The 16,602-nt window shown below is 49.2% G+C and overlaps 1 protein-coding gene across 4 annotated transcripts in view; it reads right to left on the bottom strand.

Annotated features, from left to right (window-relative positions):
* Window positions 1–6,256, bottom strand: part of Spock1 (SPARC (osteonectin), cwcv and kazal like domains proteoglycan 1) — a 480,563-nt gene extending 474,307 nt beyond the window's left edge. For all 4 annotated transcript variants that reach the window (XM_021215443.1, XM_021215442.1, XM_021215439.1 and 1 more), the window contains exons 1-2: window positions 6,107–6,256; window positions 5,328–5,513 (exon numbers count right to left, since the gene is read on the bottom strand). In XM_021215443.1, coding sequence (XP_021071102.1) covers window positions 5,328–5,513 — 186 coding nt within the window. In that variant the 5' untranslated portion in view covers window positions 6,107–6,256. The remainder of the gene's footprint in view (window positions 1–5,327; window positions 5,514–6,106) is intronic.
* Window positions 6,257–16,602: the final 10,346 nt, after the last annotated feature.

Raw genomic sequence — 16,602 nt, forward strand, 5'->3', positions numbered from 1 at the left:
AGAGAGAGAGAGAGAGAGAGAGAGAGAGAGAGAGAGAGAGAGAGAGAGAGAGAGAGAGAGATGGGAAACTCAGCTCAGAACATCAGCAGAGACAAGAAGCCCTGCCAGCACCAGCAAGACCTCTCTTCCCTGCCAAGGACCAAAAAGGAGGCCAAAGAAGCCAGGGTGCTCCTAGGCTGTCAATCCTTAAACCGTCCCAGGAAGTAATTACTTCTCTCAGTGGCCATGTGGTTCAGAGCATTTAAGAGAGTGGGTTCATTAAAGAGGGTTAGGACCACAGCTCATTCATGTCTCCTTGAACCTGTTTAATCAAAATCATGTGCTGTTACACTCCACCAATCCACCTCATGTGGTAACAAATTAATGACCAATCCACCAAGCCACGCCATCTCTGGTCGTCAGCTCCAAGGGCAAAGTCAACTCCTGTCCTCCTAAAGAAAGCTCCGCTTGCTCTTGAAGCCCATTTTAAGTGAGATGTTAGGATCAGAGAGTCGCTGCCACCCATTTCTGCCACATCCTACGGACCATGCTCTGTGCACAAGCCCAGGTCACTCGGGAGTAAGACAAATGCCAGCGAAGGCAGAGCTTCTGACTCCTCGGGCTTACTAGGAGGTAATTATCCCAGAGTTAAATGTCAAGGCTGGGTTCACGTGTGCAAAAGAAAGGAAATGTCATGTTTAGTGTAAGCAACAAAATTATTTTAATCAAATCAGAAGCTCATTATTAGAAGATAAAGCTTGATACATCCCAACGAGAAGCTGTGTCTACCTTACTTCCCACTGTACAGGTTCAGGGCTGGCTGACACGGGGAAGACTTGCTTGTGGCGTGATGTGGATAGAGCTATGGACAGGATGCACATACAAGATCCACTCACCCCTGTTGGTTGGGGGCCCCAGGCCCCTCCACACTCAGGGAGCTCTGGAATCCTGGCCAATCCTCTTGTGATAAACAGGCAAGGATACTAATAATTTTTTCATTGGATTGTTATATTAAATCATACACAGGACGTGTCTGGAACAACACGGGACATACATGTTTGTGATTATCTATTTCTGCAAAGTTAAATCATTTCCTTGCAGCCAGTGGGTATTATGAGAAAAAAAGAAAACTTAAAAAAAAAAAAAGAGCATAGACTAAGAAAGAACTGTGCCACAGCCTAAGTTATCGGAGACAAAGGATGACACTAAACCTGCTCCCTTTAAAGCCAGAGCCTCATACTCAGGAAGTAGTCAAATGTTTACAAGGACGAGTATAACGCAGGAATGAATAGAGGGGACCTGGTCAAAGCCAAATCAGACCTCAGACATTTTGATGTCTCAGACTCGGACCGTGGGGAAGTCGGATATGTGACCGCTGGAGATGGGAAACTGCTTTGTGGCTTAATACAAATGTTTGCTTTCGGTACTCTCTTCCCTGGTGGGGGGGGGGGGGCTGGGGGGGTGGTGATCAAGTCATCTCATTCCCTGCCCACCAAACCCATTATCTTGGTTTCCAAGACTGACTTTTGTTGCCCAAATATTCCTGACTGGGTCATCTTCCACTGGAGAGTGGTCAACTTACCAATGGCCATCTTAGAAAGAACTTTCTCCCTTCTCCCAGCAGCCACAATTGCCAGTAGCCCCCATGACTTGGAGTAGGATTGTGTGCCCAGTTCCTCTCTCCGCGCTGGTGTTTGGTCTGGTTTGGGTTTGCTGTCACAACCACTGTGAGCTCAAATGGGTCGCTGCCCTGCTTACAGCTTCCTTATTGATGTTGTATTTGTGCAAAAGTCCAAATACAACATCCTCTGGCCAAATCACCCAAATTTCTATTCTTTATAAAGTAATAAACAAGCTAAGTAACCACAGACCCATGGAGTAACATATGGGCTCATGGTGGAACCATGAGCTAATGGTAGAACCATAAGCTCATGGAGGAACTATAAGGGCATGGGGGAACCATGAGCTCGTAGAGGAACTATAAGGGCATGGAGGAACCATGAACTCATGTAGGAACTATAAGGACATGGAACCACAAGCTCATGAAAGAACCACAAGTATATAGAGGATCTGCCATCTGAGTGGTTTTATGTCATTACTGGATCCCTAACTCCAGCCAGTTAGTCATGAGGTCATTCTAATGGTTCAACTGGAGGAAATGAATATTCATGTGCTGAAAGTGACAAGACAGCTTTAAAAGTGGCAGTTCAGGAGCTGCCAGGTCACCTTCAGCAATGCCACAGCACATTCAACAGTCAAGAAAGCCAAGAACTCATCCCACCATCATGTCCATTTCCGAGTTGCTCCAGTTGGTACAATCTCTTCTCTGAAAAAGACTGCGTAGAGCCAAGCATGGTGCTGCACACCTATAATCCCAGCACTCGCTAGATCAGAGGGACAGGAGTTCAAGGCCAGGCCGGACTACAGGAAACTCTGTCTCAAAACATCAAAATAAGACAAAATGAAGTAAGATAACCCTTGGCTTTTAGTTCCCCAAGACCAAAAGTCACTTCTAAGTGTCTCTCATCCAACTCCAACAAAGTAATGCATTGGCGGTGAGAGATGGGTCGTTTTCTTTCCAAACCTGGCATGTATCTTTACCATATTCCTTTAAAGTGATCAGAGACTTCAAAACCAAAAGCTCTGACCAGGCCTGGTGGCGCACACCTTTAATCACGGCATTCAGGAGGCAGAAGGCAAGGGGATCTCTGTGAGGTTGCGGCCAGTCTAGGCTACAGAATGAGTTCCAGGACAGCCAGGGCTACACGGAGAGACCCTGTCTCAGAAAACAAAACAAAGAAGAAGCCCCAAAAATAACAGGCCAAGGAGCTGAGGTTTTGTTAACCTGGAACAGGATCTGGGTCACTGGAACTGATCGGGCTAGTCAGGCTCCAGCTACCTGAGATGCACTTTCTCTCTTGTCCCTAGGGTGGCCTGTATCTGGAGAAAGCAGCCTCCACCTCCTTGGTCCCCCAAGGGCTTCTCCACTTCTATGATCCAACTAAAGATAGTTGGGCTTGCTCTAAAAGGACCCCGATCTGAGTTCACACCACTTTAAAGGGGTTAATGGCATTCCATTATGTCTGAAGCACTGCCAGAACCACATGACTCCATGAAGCATAGAAAGTGGCTGATGATTGATGATGTTTGCAAATATTTTAGCATCTTTGGATGTTTATAATGGTTTGCTGAACCAAATTGTCATTTTCACACACTATACGCTGCTAAAAGCACTCGTTTGGCGCTAAATCTGCCTCTGGAGGCTTCCTGCTTCGTGGTTAAACCTTGGGCCCTTCTTCAATGCTATCATGAAGGCAGTGTTCCCAGCCACGCTAAGAAACATGAACACATCATCCCTTCTAGAAAGGAGTCCAGATCCACAGAGGAGAAGCCTGATGCTGCGCTTCAGCAAGCAACCCGAGTCTCACCATCAGTCAAGAGTTGGTGGAAAACATTGGTCTGCTATTTTTAGTCAAGACCATGCATGCAAGGGAAAAATAAGAAATAAGCTGTTCATTTTCTTAAGATGCAAAGCTAAATGGGAATTAGGACTTCAAACTCAAGGTGCATTGAGGATGGAGGCCTTCACACAACCCAGAGATCCAGCAGGCTGGAGTGTTTCCACCCATGCATCCCCTGTTCCAAGTCACCCAGCAACGGCGGACCATCCTCTAAACCAGACGTTCTGACCTTCCTAGTGCTGAGACCATTAAATACAGTTCCTCGTGCTGTAGTGACTCCTCTAACCATACAATTACTTTCTGCTACTTCATAACTGTAATTTTTTTCTACTGTTATGAACCATAGTGTGAAAATCTGATATGCATGGTATAAATCATATTATAAATATCCGATATGCAGTATCCCAAAGGGATTGCTATTCACAGGTTCTAAACGAAGCCCAACTTGCCCAGGTGTGTAAGGGTTCATCACGTGCCTGGATCCCCAACCCTTACTGACATGCAATAAATTAAAGCAAAAACGAAACTATGCCTTTCCCCCTTCATGTTCCTGGCCAGGGGTGGTAGGCATCTCAGTCTGGCCCTCGGGATCTGAAAAGCGCCATAGATGGCTAAGAGAACTTGTTAGGAGCTGTGCTATGCAGGCTAGAGCCTCCTCCTGTTGGGTCCAGCAGGCAGATCTGTGGCAAACAGCCCCAAATAACCAAGGAGATTCAGTATGTGTTTGAAAAGAGGCACTATGTAGAAAGCGCTGGAAGCCATCCGGAGTCATGGGGTTCCTTAGAGACTGGCTCCCTGCAAGGCCTGGAGATGCTGAGAATGGGTTCTAGGAAATCCCAGGGAGAGAAGTGTGGGGTGCCTTTCTCTACCTCTATGTATAAATCATGCCCTGTGATGAGAGCACAGGTCCAGTGGCATGGCTCAGGTCACCCCTCTAAATATATACATGTGGTATGACTCAGGATATATAGATATAGATATAGATATATAGATATATGTGTGTGTAATTTAATATGTAATGCTTTTTTTAATGTTCTAACACATAAACTACTGCATAAAAACAAAACATTCAAACATAAAAGCTTTACTCTTTGTAAGTCTTAGACATTTTTACAATACTGAAAGCATCTTGGGGACAGAGATTCCTAATGTTCCCTTAATCCCTGCCACTCTGGGGAGTCTTTCAAGGGGCTGGGAGCAGGTCCTACTGGAGGGGGGGTTCTTGCCCCATCTTCTGGAAGCACAGAGGTATGTAGGAACCAGGACTGTGGCAGAGACAAACAGATGTGCCCTGTCTGATGCCCCGGAGTTTCTCCCCCACATCCCACCCAGCACTTTTATGGGGAAAGGGGTCTGATTCTCTGCACTGCCCATTCCCTTTTCCCTTCCACTAAAGTCTGGAAGACTCTAAGCCATCACACTGTTCCCTGATATCCCATCAAGTTCATTGCCAGGAGACCTCCAAGACCTCTCCTCATGCCTTACATCACGGCTTCTTAATAAATGAGCTACACACATCACTAGGGATTTTTTTTCCTGATGCACCCAAAAGATGTCCAGATGCTGCTGCTCCCGGGACCATCCTTCTAGGGCTGCCGCCAGTAGCTCTCAGACACTTGGAGAGCCCCTCTTCCCAAGCTGCTTAAGGTTTGTGACCTGTTTCTGTGAGGACAGCTGCATCAATCCTACAAGTGCACACACCTGGAATACAGGTAACACGCAAGAGCACTCAGCCTTCCAAGTTCTCTTTAAAGTTCCTCTCAGGCTAGATGGAGGCACTGTGGACCTCCATAGGAGGTTTGAACCTACCACCCCCACCCCTACACCGGCCTCTGAGCTCCCCCACCCCCATTTTCCACCCCCAAGGCTGGTAGAAACCGAACTCACATCTCGGAAGCGGTTCCAGTACTTGTCACGGTCATACTGGGAGACGGTGCTCAGCCACTGGTCATTGTCTAGGAAATTGGCGTTGTTGAGGGCCGCGCCACCGGCCAGCGCATCCAGGTGCCGGCTGTCCACTTGGAGGAAGCACCAAGCCGCGGCGGCTGCCGCGAGCACCGCGATCGCTGGCATCTGGGGGTAGGGCACCACACGGGCGTGAGCCGGTGACAACAGGGCTACCTTAAACCCCTCACTCCCACCGGGTGTCTGGGCGCCTCGGGGCGCGCACAAGCTGCAGCGCCTGGGCTCACCGCGGGGACAGGGTGGTCCCTCTCACACCTGGGACGGAGGCTGCACCTGGAGAGCCCTTATGAATGGAAACAGCTACAAACGCAGAGCCTAGGTCACCGACTCGGGGCCGCCTTCAAACTACAGAAGACCCTCTCACCCGCTCTCGGATGTGGGGCTCCAGTACATCTTCCCCAAAACCCGGATGCTCAATGTGCCAGCAGCACTCCCACAGACGGGGCCCCACAGCTCTGGGGTAGGGATAGGGCATCATCCCAGGCTCTGGCAGACGGGGGGCTTCGGGGTGCCCTCAAGCCGGGCTTCCCGCTCCCAGCTAAAGCAAAGGTCTCTCTGCTCCCGGCCCGCGGCTTCTGCGCAACAGGGACACGCAGAGATGCCCCCAGGCCCTGACCCTGCCAGCCCCGGAGATGGCCTCAGGATGGTCCCAACTACGCCAAATATGCCAAGTTGGGGCTCAGTGTTCTGCGGACACGTACCTTGGGAGCCCGCCCGAGTCCCGGCGCCCGAGTTGCTGGGGTTCCTGTACCGCGGTGGCTGGGAAGGCTGTTGCCCGGCTCGTTCCCTTGCGCACCTGCCGCTGCCGCTGCCGCCGCCGCCGCGCGTCCGGCCGCTTTGTGAGCCCGCAGCGCTCTGGCTCGTCTCGGGCGCGGCGTCCACGGGCGGAGAAGCCCGAGCTCGTAGCCGAGGCCTCTGGCGCCCCCTGGCGGCTACTTGGCGCTCAGTGGTCCCATCCGGGAGCGTGATTCATTCGCAGCTCTGCAGGGCTGACACAGATTTCAAGCTCAAGGAAATGATGTTAGAAGGCCAAGAAGTCGCCAGTGTTGAGGGACTCTCAACTGAGTAAGTGCTTGGGACACCCGGCTCAGAATCTCTATGCTGGAGAGAGGAGAGAGCCTCCCAACTTTCTGAATCAGCAGTGCTTAACGGGGTCTCCAAGAGCCAGCCCTTTAAATGAGTCCCTGGTGCGTCTTGTGCACGGACAATATTTGAGTGAACTTCTCTACTCCCTGGTTCAAGCCATACACCCAGCATCTCTAAATCTGGTCCCCACCCAGAGCCACCCCTAGGAGTCCTGTGGAAACCGTCCTCCAGCTTCAAGCACAGGACAGAAGGAGAAGGCTGGCCTTTACCCAATCCTCTCTTCTCTTTCCAAATACTCAGCGTGTTTGGTTTAATAGGGCTGGGAGCAACTTAACAGGTGCATCCCTGCCTGCTTCTTGTTACAGCTGTAGCCTATTGCCCAGTACTCTGTTATAGTCAAACTGACCACACACACACACACACACACACACACACACACACACACACACACGCGCTTACCAAACTCAAAACCCTTCAGGATTCTTCTCTGAGAGACACCAAACACCCACCCAACCCTAGTCCCCTGCACACCTGGTCCTTGCCCTCTTACCCTTCTGCCTCTGTTTGCCCTATCCCCCTCCCCACCTTCTTGTCCCTGTGTCCTATGCAGGCTAGCCTTAGGATCAGACTCCAATGGCAAGGGTTCCTCCAGCCCTGGGCTCACTTGAGCTACCAGAACCTCTGAATGCATTCTGAAGCTGCCTCATCTCCACTTGTTCAGAGATTTGTGGTCCCTGTGATTCAGGCCAGGATCTCAGTGACACTGCCCTGAGAAGAACTCAGTGTTTCTCCAGCTGCAAGCTTGCTGCGCTTAAGGTCACTTATGGCAAGTGTAACCTCCCGTGGACTGGAACTCTCTGACAGTGCAAGCTGCCTTGCTCTCAGTTGTTGCACCACTCATGGCACACCACCAACAGTCAGTATCAGAGGGATCCTGAGCCCCGCTTTTCAATATGCCACCACGATGATGTGGCCAGTGGTGAGTCGTGCCGTAGTAATTTGGCAGATGGCATGGTTTAGGCATGTGAATTGCAGCTCTTGTGCACTCTGGGAAGTCTTAGTAGGAAAGAAGTGGGGTCCTTTTTTCATGTTGGGGAAACACCTCACCCAGGGAGTGTCTTATCCCTGGGGATGAGTACAGTGAGTATCTGATGTCATAGCCTGAGCAAGAGAGGCTTGGGATAGTGAGAGGAATGTGTTCTACATTTCGAGAGAAACTTATATGCCAAGTTGGGGCTCAGTGTTCTGTGGATACGTACCTTGGGAGCCGGCCGGAGCCCCAGCGCCTCAGCGTTCCTGAACCGCAGTGGCTGGGAAGGCTGCTACAGTGCTCATTCCCCTGCGCACCAGCCGCTGCCACCGCCGCCACGCATCCCGCGCTCTGGCTCACATATGGGCCTGTGCTGTGCGAGCATTGCCTCAGCCGCGTTTTGTCAGCAGCCCTGTTCTGAAGAGTCACGCCCGATGTCATTTTTACCTCTTCATAACCAGTTCTTTCATCAAGCCATCTTAATCTACCTTTGAGCCGACTAAGTGATTGGCCACACCAACCGCCTCAACCCTGGGCTCTTTGTATGAACTCCTGAAGCATGGCCATTCCTGGCTCTCCAGGCATCGCGGATCATCTTCCTGTACCTAAGCCTCAGCCACACCTTACTATTCCACCTTAGCATCCTTCCCGTAGGCATCTGCACTCCCTTGTGGTCCCCTGCTGAGAGTCTGTAAGTCACCCCCCAGCCCCGCCCACGGTGCTTTAGAAGCTTCCCACTCTATTCCCAGCTTCATACTCAGCATCTTCAGGGTGCCCACAGGGCATATGTTTTTCACACCTGTATCTCTAAGCTTACCTCAGAACTTGACATTGAACACTCAATAAATCCGGTGATGGCCAGAACAAGCAAACACCAGAACCCTGATGCACCTCGAAGTCTTATCCCCCTCCCTCCACCCCACTCCCACCACCCCCATCTCCAACCTTTGGGTCTCCAGAGCAAATCTCTGATTTTTTTTTTTTTCTGGGAAGACCTGTCCCTAGTTTAATTAGAGGGCATCTGCTCTTGGCCAGGTGCCAGCCTCACAACTGGAATTGTCCCTGTAACCACTGTTCATAGGAAGGGCAGCCAGCACCACCCAGGCGGGGGTGGGGGTGTGGGGGTGGGGTAAGAGCAGGTATGAGCCAAGAATGGACTTAACCTTGTAGTAGGGTGAAGAGGCTGGCAGCTGGACCCCTGCCATCCACTCGGCCGGCGCTTCCAGGGAGGGGTGTCAGATTTATTCGGCTGTAAGAAGCACCCAGGACCAAATCAATACCGTGCCTTGGGGCTGTATTTCTGCTCTTCATTGGCTCGCATACAAGTATAATAACTCCTTGTTTTAACATAGTTCTCATTTCCAGGGAGCCCACATGTTTTATTTTCAGTTTAATGGATCCTCAAACATGTGCTCCTGGCTAGACGGAGGCAGGACTGTCGCTGCTTTCTGCCAAGGAGAGGGGATGGATGGCGGGAAGAACTGTGAAGGTCACAGAGAGATGGTCTAGCCCAGTCTAGCCCTGGAAGTCTAGGATAGCCCCCCCCAAGGGAGCCTCTGCTGGCAGGCCGGGCTGGGAACCACCTACTGGGCTTCATTCACTGACAAGGGTATATTGTTTGGCTGTCTGCCTGGGTTTATTTTTAGCTACAAACTCATATGTCTTCCTGACATATGTCACCTCCATTTCAGTACCTCAGCTGCTCTGAGTTCAAAATGTTGACAGTGGGATGCTTGAGCTCATCTCTGGTGGAGCTTGCTACCTGACCTATGTCCTCACCTCAGGAAAACACTCTCCTAATCAACTCTGACCCTCTCAGCCCCCACCTTCAGGGACCTTGTAGGGTGACTGGATGCTTGAATTCTTACCAGATTCCCCCTCCCTTGTGGCTGTTTTCCTGCATCTCTCACCTGAACTGCACTGCACAGGCCCCTTGGCTGGGGTCTCCATCTTCTGATCACCACAGAAAATTCTTGTGTGGGCCCTGAGAGGGAAGGAAGCCCTTCAGAGGCATAGAGTCCATGTAAATGTGACCTCTTCTCCGTATTTGCTGCTCTTGCTGTCCCCTTAGGACAAATACACAACACCTCAGCTTGAGGCCCTCTGCCACCCTCTGAGCCCACGGGCTTCCCCCTCCCCCTGCCAGATTTCTGCCTTCTGTTAGGATCACCCACCCTGACCCTCTACAGAGCCTTTCCTGTTTGCCTTTGCCCACCCTTCTACTAATGGCCTGTCAGGCCACATCATCACCCCAAGTCCTCAGACACAGCTTCTCCAGTCCCCACAACCTCAAGGCCCTCAGAACTACTTCCTACCCATCGTTCACCAGATACGCTCAGGAGATGAAGGTGCAGCCTCATCCAGGTCCATTCTACTTACTACTGAGTCCGTAGCCCTTTGCAAAACCACACACACATAGTAGGTACACAAGACATGCTGACTTAATTGGGGAATGTATGCTCAAAGCTCTGCACATAGTAGGTAAATAGCCAATGATTACTGAGTGAGCAAAGGCTCAAGGTTCTGTGGGTTTTTTGTTTGTTTTTTTATTTCTTTCATTTCTGAGAAGCAAAACAGCTCCCAGGTTTGTGTTAGAGATTTTAGGACCCCAAAACCTCTTGGATAGAGGACAGGGCCATGAGAGAACTGTGACCTTGCACTTCTGGGCCAGTCTGTCATAAACATAACACTGTCGTCAATCCTTCCCTAAGAAGAACAGGAAGGAAATTGATGCATTTCTTGTCATCGTGGAAAACAGCTCACCCAGCAGGGCCTGTAACTTTTATGAATACATTGATCTCACCCATTGATTCCACGTATGCAGCAGAGTCAGGTTCACTCCATCTCCCACGTCCCCGGCAGCCATCCCTCCCATACACACATTCATGTTTTCTTTCCCCTCTTCAGAGCCACAGTTACTGGGTGACCTACCTCAGGAGCAGCTAATCTTAAGCAAACGTGAATATCACAAAGAGAAGAGAACAAACACTAGAGATCGAACAGTCAATCAACTACACAGGGTCAGAGAAGAGGGAGCCAAAGTCCTAATCAAAGATAAAAAGGACCCTGACAATCAGTACCAACAACTGATACCATAACTGATGCTACAATACGTGAGCACGCACCCACGCCAAAGCATCCCCCGTCTTATCTGATGTCACCCTCGTGGCAAGCCACGATGAAGCAGGCATGGTAGTAAGTCCCTCTGACCAGATAAAAACATCGAGTGCTGATTGGAAGTAACCGCTGTATTAGCCAACGCTACCTGAGGTTGGATAACTCATAAAGAAAATGAGTTTCTTCGATTGGGTTTTGGAGGCTGAAAGCCCATGATTGAGGGCCCACATCTGTTTGACCTCTGATGAGGATCCAACTATGGCAAAATATGCCAAACAGGTGGACTGGGACGTACTCGAGTGCAGAAGGGCCGTGTGCAGAGGTCGGCCATACTGCTTATAGTCAGTTCTCTCAAGAAAAACTCCTCAAGCATGCCATTCATCCTCAAGAGTGGAAAAAGGGACTTTTTGGACACCCCCCCCCCCCCGTCTTAATCAGGGTTTCTATTGCTGCACAAACTCCATGACCAAGAAGCAAGTTGGGGAGGAAAGGGTTTAATCAGCTTATACTTCAACATTGCTGTTCATCACCAAAGGAAGTCAGGACAGGAACACACACTGAGTAGGTACTTGGAGACAGGAGCTGATGCAGAGGCCATGGAGGGATGTTACTTACTGGCTTGCTTCCCCTGGCTTGCTCAGTTTGCTTTCTTATAGAACCCAGGACCACCAGCCCGGGGACGGCACCACCCACAATAGACCCTCCCACCCTTGATAACTGAGAAAATGCCTTACAGCTGGATCTCATGGAGGCATTCCCTCAAGGGGGGCTCCTTCCTCTGTGATAACTCCAGCTTGTGTCAAGTTGGCACACAAAACCAGCCAGTACCGCCTCTCAGTAGGCCCTGACTCTTAAAGTTGTACCCTCTCCCAAAATTGCTGCAGTGGATACCAGGCTTCCAGCATGAAGACCCCTGGGGAAACAAATCATACCCAAACTGTAAAATCATCGCTCGTCCCAAGTCACCACCGGGTCCAAAAACGAAAACCAAGCAAACAAAAAGCATAAGAGCCAGGGTTTGAACCCAGAACCACCTCATGTGACAGCTCCCACTATGAGCTGCCACAGTGCTCAACTACATCAGTGTCATCTCTCACTGTGATGTGGTGCTTCCCTCAGACCCCTCAGCGTATCAGCAGCATAGTGAGAAGTCATAAGCTTTTACTAACTCATATGCACATGTATATGTATATACGTGTATCTCTCTTTCTGAGAGAGAGAAAGAGAGAGCGTGTGTAGTATGTGTGAGTGTGCATGTGCACATGTGTCTGTTCCTATGGAGTATATGGCCTACTGTGCAAGGGATCCAGTTGTTTTGGGTGACTGTGTGCAACTAAAGTCTTCAGCAACTGAGACTGGAAAAACACAATAGTGTCAGGGGACTTCAGGACTCACACTCCATGAAGATCGTGGAAAAGTAAAGCAGGGTTTCCACTTTGTACAGGCTGGGTTTGAGTGTCAACTTGACACAGGCTGGAGTTATCACAGAGAAAGGGACTTCTGTTGGGGAAGTGCCTCCATGAGATCCAGCTGTAAGGCATTTTCTCAATTAGTGATCAAGGTGGGAGGGCATTGTGGGTGGTGCCAACCTTGGTCTGGTAGTCTTGGATTCTATAAGAAAGCAAGCTGAGCAAGCCAGGGAAGCGAGCCAGTAAGCAGCACCCCTCCATGGCCTCTGCATCAGCTCCTGCTTCCTGACCTGCTTGAGTTCCAGTCCTGGCATCCTTTGGTGATGAATAGCAATGTGGAAGTGTAAGCCGAAGAAACCCTTTCCTCCCCAATTTGCTTGTTGGTCATGATGTGTGTGCAGGAATAGAAACCCTGACTAAGACCCACTTACAGGACAGCCTGGGTCCTCTCCCAGGGGTACTGAGGATCTCTCCCCTGGAATAGCCATAGCTCCAGCAAGGTTTCTGTTGAAATGGTGTGAGGTTGCTTCTCAGCCCACAGTCTCTTCCCTCTGGGCAGCTAACGAGGAGGCCAGAGATCCTGGGAGATCCCTGGGTAGGAAAGACCCAGGCTACTTTAGGGAATGGAACCTCAGAATCTTCACCTATTAGACCATCAGCTACAAAGTTGTGTCTTTGTGTCCTGCCAACTGCTGCTATGGACGGGTCAGGGACTGAGTCGACATACCCCATCTTTACCAAGCATATTTCAACAGAGAACTCTCAGCCTGTCTGTGGTGCTGGGGCAAGACAAAACTTCATCTTGGTTGGGCTCTTCCGTGCTGCAGCAGGCTCCCAATAAATTCTAATACCCTTGTTTCTGGAATGTTCTACCCTCCAATTCCCCAAAGGGTCAAACAGACACTGTTGGTTGTCAGAAGCATGACCATCTTGGAAAAGCTAAAATAGCATAAATTGTCTGAAACAGCCTGTATCACGGGGTCACCCAGAGTGTTAAGCAAGTGCACATTTGTACTGTCCTTAGAACTGCCTTACACATAATACAAGCTGTCTGAGAGTTCCCTGCTGGATGCAAAGTCCCTCACCTAAACTCAGGTAGAGGATGCAACATCGCCCCCTTCTGAGTGAGGGCCCTGGGGCTTTTAGGGGTTAAATGTCCTGCTCAATATTGTAAAATGTCAGACCTCACAACAGTATTATCCCTTAGCCCCAGGTCTATGTCTGGATGCTTGCTTCCCCTTACAGGACAGCCTCAGATGGGCAATGAAGACATTGTAACCTGCGGCAGGCAAACATGGAAACCTGCTTTCCCTTTTTCCCTCAGAAAAACCATCCAGACCGTTTCTTTGTTTCTTTGTATTCATTTCAAGAGGAGAAAGACAGCCACCTCCTCGCACCAGCCTCTGTATACAAGACCAGGCTGCGAGATAAGAGAGAGTGGCTTCCTTCCTTCTCAGGGTCAATGCCAGATGGCTGCCTTCAGAAAAATTGCAATTTGTATATACACTGGTTCACACGTAGGGACTTGGAGACTCCTGGGGCCGAGAGGAGAGAGCCTGGCTAGCTCTGGAGAGACACCATCCTGAAAGAGCCCCAGGTCTACAAGCATCCCAAGACTGAGAGAAACCAAACTCCATTCTGCACGCCCACCATCTCCCTGTGTCTCCACAGCCCACCAGTCCTTGTAGCTTATTGTTCTGTTGAGAGCAGCCATCCATGAGGTGATTTTTCATTATGGTTTTCGTGTTTGTTTCTATGATAATTGGTGATGCCAGGCATTTTTACGTTCATCGGCTATTTGTATATATTATTTGGAGAAACGTCTGTTCATGTTTTTACTCAAATTACTATTTTGTTGTGCTATAGGAGTTACTTATATATTCAGGATGGATGGTTCAGGCCGGGATAGCCTTGTAAGACCTGTGGGAAGATACAAATTATCAGCATGGGCTTCTCCCAGAACTTGTCTCCCACTATCCATGGACTCAGACAACTTGAGTTGCCATCCTGCAGGTTTGTTTCTCTCTATGATGGGAATGGTAGCGACGACATGTCTTCTTCCTGTGACCTTGGGAAACATGAAGAGCTATACAAAGCTCACAGAGCCCGGTACCTGCACCTTGGAAGCACTGTGCAGGATGTGGGACTGTCCGTGCTGTTCTTGTTTAATGGTTTTCAAGCTTGTGTGGCAGTCCAGCGCATCCCTGGATATACAGAGACAAGGAGGCCCAGGGGACAGGTTTTAAACCACTGACACAAGTGTCCCTGTTAGTTCGATTTAAGGTCAAAATGTTAGGAAGAACTTGTCTGGTTACACACACGTTCACATAATTTAAAGATGCCTACAACTACGAAAGATATCCTCAGGCAATTTGCAAGTTAAATCTGTACCGTTTCACTCAAAGCATGAAGTGAGAATGGAATTATCCATCCAGGGAGAATTGCAAGGGAGACAGCAGGGGGGCCCTAGAAATTCTCCCAACATCTTCAGTGAGAGAAGACTAGATCCAAGAATTTAGCATCTGCCCAACAAAGGAATATTATGCAGAGCATTAAAATGATGGCTATAAAACCCACGAGACAACACAGGAAAGTGAAGGATAAAATGATCATGTTACAAAAGAGAACTGAATATTCAGAGTTTTGAAAACAAGGGGTGGAGTGAGAAAATCCCTGGGGACTGAGTGTGGCTGGGTCAGGGCATGATTGGCAGTGATGATGTGGTTACCAGTGCTGGGTTTGAATTCTCTCGAAAGCTCCATCGCATGGGTCCATAATTTAGATGCTGGATCTAGATTGAGGATGGGGTACATCTGGAACTCAGATCTATCATTGGGGCACACTCTGTGAACTTCAAAAGAGCTTGCCCTGATCAGACCACACTTTTTGTCTGCTAAGTATCCTCAGAAAGGGAACCCCATGCCTCTTGCCAGTGCTGCTTGGGCAATGCCAGTGACCATTTTGTTACATCTTCTCCACCCTCACATCTTTTTTTTTCCTTAGTTCAGGCCCCCCCCCATTTTCATTTTTCTCTTACTGTGATTAAAAAAAAAAAACAAAAAACAAAACAAACAAACAAAAAAAACTACTCTGACAAAAGCAACTTAAAGGGGATGGGTTTGTTTCCATTCATTCGAGGTCCCACATCTGTCACTAGAGAGGAAGTCACAGAGCCAGCAGCATTGCATCACCAGTAAAGCAGAGAGTGGGGTTGAGTGCAAGCTGCTGCTTAGCTCCATTTTACTGTCCAGGCCAGGGAATGGTGCTGCCCACAATGGACAGGGAATGGTGCTGCCCACAACGGACAGACCCAGCTATCCTGATTAATATACTCAAGATAATGCCCCAAAGACATGCCTAGAGGTCCATCTCATGGGATAACCTAGACCCTGTCAAGTTGATGCCAATCACCACACCCCTGAAGTCTAGATTCTGCAGATGACAGCAGGCATGTGATGTGTGCTTTGCTGAGTCTGGATTAATGTGATAATCTCCAGTTGTGTTCATTTGCCTGCAAGTGCCCTCACTTCATTCAGCTTCCTGTCCAGTGGTGCACATATATCACATTTTCTCAGTCGGTTCATCTGTTGATGGGCATCTAAGCTGGGCCATGTCTTTCATGCCCCACTTTTGATTACAGTGCAGGGAAGAACTATTTTGAGAGTCAGAAGCCTGGACTCAGTTAAAGCTGATATCTCCCCTGCTATGCTTGGCTCAGTTCCTACAGAGGGATAGGAGAGGGCCACGTACTGGTATCCAGAATTCTACTCACTATATAGGTCTGCCGTACACTCTGCTTCCACAACCAAAAGTTCTGTGTGCCTTGAGTCAACTGCAGAGAAAGCTCAAACAAATTGATGGGAGAAAGAATACATCAATGTGAAAACAGCCAAATGCCCCGAAAAGATAATTTACCAAAGAAATATAAATGGCCAAACTATAAATGTGACAGTTGCCTAGCAACCGTAATAAACAATTAAAACAATAAGTAATCTATCAAGTTTTCAGAGTTCAGAAAGCCCTAACACCCGGCTGACAACACGAAGAAGAGGTGCTCTTCCGAGCTGCTTGTGGGCTTCCTCGCTATAACGCAGCAAGAACTCAGGTTCTTGACAGTTTCATTAAGAGCCATAAAATGTTTGTAACCTTTGGCTTTGTGATTTCTCCCTATAGGAATGTAACCTAAAATACAATTAAGAATTTTTACAAAGCTTGATCAGCAGTGGAAACCACCTAGATGTCTGGAAGCTGCAGACTGGCTCGATAAACCCCAGCTCTATAATACCATGTGGCCGTCAGAAGTCACTCTGCTCAGGGAAATGACGTTTGTCGCACAGAAATGACGGATCAGTATTATCTTAAATTGGTCCTCTAGAGGCAGAGCCTGACACAGCGATTCATGAGGAAGTGACCCAGTGAGAGCATGCTCTGAGGAAAGCAGGGATGTGGGTACGGGAGAAGAAAAGCAAGCAGAGACCAGGACACTGTGTCACACGCTTGTAATCTCAGCAGTGGGAAAGCTGAGACAAGAGGATCAGAGTTCAAGACCATACTC

Source organism: Mus pahari, chromosome 16 (genome assembly GCF_900095145.1).
Source record: "Mus pahari chromosome 16, PAHARI_EIJ_v1.1, whole genome shotgun sequence".
In the NCBI taxonomy this organism is placed as follows: domain Eukaryota; kingdom Metazoa; phylum Chordata; class Mammalia; order Rodentia; family Muridae; genus Mus; species Mus pahari.